This window comes from Lolium rigidum, chromosome 3 (assembly GCF_022539505.1).
Source record: "Lolium rigidum isolate FL_2022 chromosome 3, APGP_CSIRO_Lrig_0.1, whole genome shotgun sequence".
NCBI lineage: Eukaryota > Viridiplantae > Streptophyta > Magnoliopsida > Poales > Poaceae > Lolium > Lolium rigidum.
This window is the reverse complement of record NC_061510.1, coordinates 94,451,353-94,457,470: the sequence shown is the minus strand read 5'-3', so window position 1 is coordinate 94,457,470 and position 6,118 is coordinate 94,451,353. Positions and strand designations below refer to the sequence as shown.

The 6,118-nt window shown below is 43.7% G+C and overlaps 1 protein-coding gene across 1 annotated transcript; it reads right to left on the bottom strand.

Moving 5' to 3' along the window:
• Nucleotides 1-805: 805 nt before the first annotated feature.
• Nucleotides 806-2,798, bottom strand: LOC124701957 (protein SPA, chloroplastic-like). Its single transcript, XM_047234060.1, has 5 exons — nucleotides 2,531-2,798; nucleotides 2,358-2,441; nucleotides 2,071-2,122; nucleotides 1,496-1,652; nucleotides 806-1,062 (listed from the first exon to the last, which is right to left on the bottom strand). The coding sequence occupies exons 1-5, from the start codon at nucleotides 2,675-2,677 to the stop codon at nucleotides 1,038-1,040; spliced, it is 465 nt and encodes a 154-aa protein (XP_047090016.1). The 5' UTR covers nucleotides 2,678-2,798; the 3' UTR covers nucleotides 806-1,037.
• Nucleotides 2,799-6,118: the final 3,320 nt, after the last annotated feature.

Here is a 6,118-nt window from a genome sequence, read left to right as displayed (position 1 = left end):
GTTTTGGTTTTCCGGTTACTCACAAGATTCAGAAGTGCACGCCATCATAATTAAGATCATACAACAACTTATTAGTAGGATGAAGATAAGCAGAACCGAGATAGCCGGTTTATCACACAGCTTTAGGAGGGAAAACCATGTCAAACCCCACTAGCCAGCCTAGCGTAGTTGTACTACATGACTCCCTGAATGCAACGGCAAGATCGAGGGTTTGCAGAAGACTCCGGGCAAGGATAGTCGCACATGAAGTAGATGCACTCTTGTGAACTGTGATCCACTGCATTCTCCATTGACTAGCATTGGTGCGCATGCCTGCCTCAATCACCTTAAATCCAACAGTCTGAGAATCACGAAAACCAACTGTGGAGAGCATAAAGCGTTGCAGCATCAACAATTTACCACCACATTCAACTAAATAGTGCACGACTTCATAAATCTCTGTTGTGCTCAAGTATTGAGGGCAACGGAGAAAATCGGCACAGTAGTCAATTACACATGTGATATTTGGATTGCTACCATGGTTCTAGCAGAAATCAACAATGAAAAGCTTGTAAAACGCAGACACAGTGTACAACCTTCCAATGAAGAATACAAGGTCCACTAGTGGATATGGTTCCTTAGAACCTTTTTTTTTTGAAATGGTTCCTTAGAACCTTTAAACCTGCAAGTACAGCAGATGGTTGGATAATACAAAGATCAGCGGAATAATCATTGCCAATGATCAGAGCAGCACCATTCCACAATGTAATGACCAACACAGCCGAGAGTGAACTGGTAACTTCTGAACTCGAAAGAACACGATATATGACATAAATTGAAATATGTTTGACAAAACGTTCCTCTATGTCCAAAGAGTGACAATGGTTTTCAGAAGTCGAAAGTGTACATGTGCTTGCATCCTTACATATTTACCGAATAAACAATAAAACACAAAACGATCAGATCAGTCCAGACGGATACATCTCCACCGAGTATGTAGTATCATCCTTGGATCAGATTCCTTACCATATTGTCGTTAGCCAGTAAAGACAAATACATCAATCATCATCGTCCTTGAACTCCCTGGTTAACAAACCAAATATCAAAACCATCAGACATGTCTCTTGTTCAAGCTACATCCATTTATTTCCTTATTATAAAAAAATTAAATTCATTTTTTGGAACCACCTAGCCAAATAGTGCGCTATTAGAAAAAAAATATTCCTTTTTACTGCACAAACAAACATATTCGATAAATCTGCTCTTAATGAGAACTTCAGAAGCATATGCAAGGTCATCACATGACACTATGGCCGATTCCTATGAACACACTTTGGGCCAGTCGCGGTTAAGCAACTTTGTCATCTCTACAGCAAAGACCCTATGGATGATTGCTTCAACTAATTATGATAAGTTAACCTTGATTTTGTTTTAGGAACTCAACAGCAATCATCATAAATTCAGAATTTGTTGAGAGCATGGTTATTCCACAGATTTTTGGAGAGCAACCCATTACCTGCGATCAAGATAGCGTGGTTGAATGCCACTACCTTGGCATGTGGTGCATGTCAAAGAGCCAATGCCATCGCAGTTTACACACTTTGACACTTCAGACTCACCACTGCCAATTACCACAGTGACAGTGCCCGCTCCGGTGCAAAACCTGCATACCTCTGGAAAATCAATGAGGAGATCAGAACGTATTTAAAGAACTCGTCGATTTTCCAAAGAACGTTGGGAGGCAATACACTTGGCTTTCATGGATGAGTCATGGACAGGAAATATTACCCAAGTCACCTCCAAGGAAAGTAGAATCTTACAAAATGCAAATATTACCCATGTCACCTCCAAGGAAAGTAGAATCTTACAAAATGCTATCTAAACAAACTGGCTGTTGCGTCTTGAATAAAAAACTCCAACAGTTCATCCTATTTTATATGGCTACATTGGTACATTCAGATAGCAGTATACGTGCCATGCACATTGTGACCAACATTACATTCTGTTCAAGCATGTACATAGCAAAAGGTTTATAAAAGTAAATTTGAATAAACGCAGGAAACTCATCAATCAAAGGGCATGATCACGTACGCGCGCCAGTGCCGCTGCAGGGGAAGCACGGCTGCTTGTTGTCCCTCTTAGCCTGCATTTGGGGAAACCAAAATCATTTGGAGCAAATAGCAAGGGCAAAATCAATTCAGCTTGGCTCCTCAGCCCGTTCCTAAAATGCTAATCCTAGCTTTACTTCAGCCATTTTTTTCCCCAAAAAAAGAAACCTCAGTTCAACAAACTAGGAGAAACTAATTTTTCAACGACTGCCTGTTCACGCGAAACGAGCCGCTACATACTGGATTGAGTAATAATAACAAAGCACTTACAGAATTGTCGATTTGATTCTCGTAGAAAATCGGGATACCTATCCCGGCGCCGACGCTGACGACGCCGACAGCAATAGCCACAATCTGAAGCCACGAAGAAAACGCGAGTTAAAACTTCTCGAGTGTGAAGTCAAAACATCCGGAGAACTAATTGAGGTGGCATTTTGGCGCACCGTGTTCTGGTCGAGGTCGATGGCCTGAATGCGAGGGTACCGCGAGCCATGCTTTCGCTGCCGCGGAAGCCCCGCCATGGTAGTGGGCGAGCATGGCGTGGAGGAGAAGGTGGTGGTGAGCCGCGAGGAGGTGGTGGCCATGGCCATACCACCTCAGATATCAGTGGTCTTGCAGAGGGGTGAAGGTGAACAGCACCTGCTGCGCAGGTCAAGCGCAACCCATGCTTCAGAACTCACGCGCGGTGATCAGGGGGAAGCAGAAGGACGACACACCCGCGCTCCTCACCCCTCGTGGCCAGGGCTTGGCCTTTTCGGATATGGATATTATCCATTCTGGAAGTTTGGTAGCCTCTCAAAACACTACACTAGGATTGGGGCAGATCAGCCGGGTCGCTGATCCATCTACTGGATGTGTCCTAGCTGTAGTTTTTAGGGGCGCACGTCTGGTGTTTTTCGGTTAAGTAACCATCCAAAGGTGAGGAGTGCTCAAAAGAGTTTCAGATTTTAACTTTCCTCAAAAGAGTTTCAGATTTTGAGAAATGAAGTACGTACCAGACACTTCGATCCAAGAGGGGGAAGAGCTAACATCATGTTATAAGAAAGTTTCTAATTTTACGAGAGCACCAATAAATCAGTTTTTACCTCAACCCTTACAGCAAGTCGCTGTTTTTTGTGCCTTTTCACAAAAACATATTTTACAAAAAAATTAGAATTTACGGTTGAAATTTTGCTAGTGGGTCTTAACCTTAGGATGGGGTGATGTCAGCTTTCCCTTAGAGATGCCACATCAGATTTTTGCTTAGTTGGAGGAGAGAAAATGAAGAGAGATAATGTTATCTTTTCCCAAGGGATCATCTCTTAAAAAATAGTAAGACTATTTTCTCCATTGTATCTCTTAGCAAATTTTTTTTTACTACCAAAATTTAATTATTAATATTAATTACTAGGTAAGGTTGTAATAATAATGCATTGTATGACTTATATCTAATGTCTTATCTAACTGATGTGGCGGGGTAAGGGAAGTCTTCTCTACCATTGTACATGCCCTTAGTACATCTCCAACAGGGCGACGCAAACGAACACTGAGCGACCGTTTGCGTCCACGGTGACCGGAAATACGTCTGGGCCCTTGATGACCCACAAGTATAGGGGGTGTATCGTAGTACTTTCGAAAAATAAGAGTGTCGAACCCAACGAGGAGCAGAAGATGTTGACAAGCAGTTTCAATGAAAGATTCACTATAAATGCTCACAGACAAGTATTCATGGGGTTTTAATATAGCAGATGAATAAAGTACAAGTAAGTAAAATGCGAGAGTAATAATTTCAGCGAGTGGCCCAATCCTTTTTAGCACAAAGGACAAGCCGGTTTGTTTACTTATAATGACCAAATGTTCTGGAGGACACACGGGAATTTAGTCTAGTGCTTTCGCTTCATATAGTTGATTAATCTTCATTGTTTTAATAAGTATTGTGTGGGTGAACCTATGCTAATGTACCGCCCTTCCTAGGACTAATACATACTTGTGATTATACCCCTTGCAAGCATCCGCAACTACAAGAAAGTAATTAAGATAAATCTAACCACAGCCTTAAACCACGAGATCCTGCTATCCCTCCTCGCATCGATATACCAACGGGGTTCGAGGTTGTTGTCACTCCGACAACCCCACAATTAGCAAACGAATATAAGATGTATTCCCCTAGGCCCATAAAGGTGAAGTATCATGTAGTCGACGTTCACATGACACCACTAGAAGAATAACACCACAACTTAATTATCAAACCATTGAATATTACTCAACATAGTTCACTACTAACATTTAGACTTCACCCATGTCCTCAAGAACTAAACGAACTACTCACAAGACATCATATGGAACATGATCAGAGGTGATATGATGATGAATAACAATCTGAACATAAACCTTGGTTCAATGGTTTCACTCAATAGCATCAATAACAAGGAGTAATCAATACGGGAGAGTTCCCCTACCAAACAATCAAGATTCAACCCTAGATGTTACAGCGGTGATGAGGTGCAGCGGTGGAGATGACGGTGACGGTGGTGGAGATGATGGTGATGATGATCCCAATGAAGTCCAGCTCGATGACGGTGATGATGCCGTCGGTTTCCCCCTCCGGGAGGGAATTTCCCCGGCGGATTTCAGCCTGCCGGAGAGCTCTTTTCTCTCTGGTGTTTTCCGCCCCGCATAGGTGGCTGTGTCTCCTCGCGATTATTCTCTGGAGCTTAGGTTTTCTGGGAGAAGAAGTACGCGAAAGAGAGGCGGCCGAAGGGGGCTGTGGGCCTGCTGTCCACAACTGGCGCGTGGTTGACGAGGGAGGAAATCCCTGTGTAGAAGCTTTTCGTTCCCCGGCCACGGCGCCAGAAAATAGCTTGATGTCTACGGGTGCTTCTATTCTTGTAGACAGTGTTGGGCCTCCAAGAGCAGAGGTTTGTAGAACAGCATCAAGTTTCCCTTAAGTGGATCACCCAAGGTTTATCGAACTCGGGGAGGAAGAGGTCAAAGATATCCCTCTCATGCAACCCTGCAACCACAAAGCAAGAAGTCTCTTGTGTCCCCAACACACCTAATAGGTGCACTAGTTCGGCGAAGAGATAGTGAAACACAAGTGGTATGAATGAATATGAGCAGTAGTAACATAGCAGTAGTAACACAGTAAAACAGTAAACAAGCAGCGATAGCAGTATTTGGAACAAGGCCTAGGGATTACACTTTCACTAGTGAACACTCTCAACATTGATCGCATAATAAATAACTCTTTCTCATATGTGCTACATACACTCTTTTGTTGGATGATGAACACATTGCGTAGGATTACACGAACCCTCAATGCCGGAGTTAACAAGCTCCACAATTCAATGTTCATATTTAAATAACCTTAGAGCATAATAGATCATTGCAAAATAAACCAAGAACTAACATAGTGCACACACTGTCCACATTACACTATGAAGGAGGAATAGATCACATCAATACTATCATAATGATAATTAACTCCACAATCTACAAGAGATCATGATCATAGCCTACGACAAGAACCACACGGTGCACACACTAGTCACCTTTACACCATGCAGGAGGAATAGACTACTTTAATAACATCACATGAGTAGCACAACTAGTAGCGATACAAAGCTCATATGAATCTCAATCATGTAAAGCAGCTCATGAGATCATTGTATTGAAGTACATAGGAGAGAGATTAACCACATAGCTACCGGTACAGCCCCGAGCCTCGATGGAGAACTACTCCCTTCTCATGGGAGACGAGCGGCGTTGATGGAGATGGCGGTGGTGTTGATGTAGAAGCCTTCCGGGGCACTTCCCCGTCTCGGCGGCGTGCCGGAACAGAGACTCCTGTCCCCCAGATCTTGGCTTCGCGATGGCGGCGGCTCTGGAAGGTTTCTCGTACCGTGGTTTTTCCGTCTCGAGGTTTTAGGTCTGGGACCTTTATATAGGCGAAGAGGCGGAGTCGGAGGGTAAACGGGGCGACGACACCATAAGGCGGCGCGGCCAGGGCCAGGGCCGCGCCGGCCTATCATCTGGGGCCTGTGTGGCCCCCT

Bases quoted from the DNA above. Each gene is read 5' to 3' on its own strand.
- LOC124701957 (XM_047234060.1), bottom strand. From the start codon at position 2,677: ATGGCCATGGCCACCACCTCCTCGCGGCTCACCACCACCTTCTCCTCC. The intron at 2,442-2,530 runs GTGCGCCAAAAT...TCGTGGCTTCAG, and splicing joins TCGACCTCGACCAGAACACG to ATTGTGGCTATTGCTGTCGG. The intron at 1,063-1,495 runs GTAATGGGTTGC...TTTGTTAACCAG, and splicing joins CCACGCTATCTTGATCGCAG to GGAGTTCAAGGACGATGATG.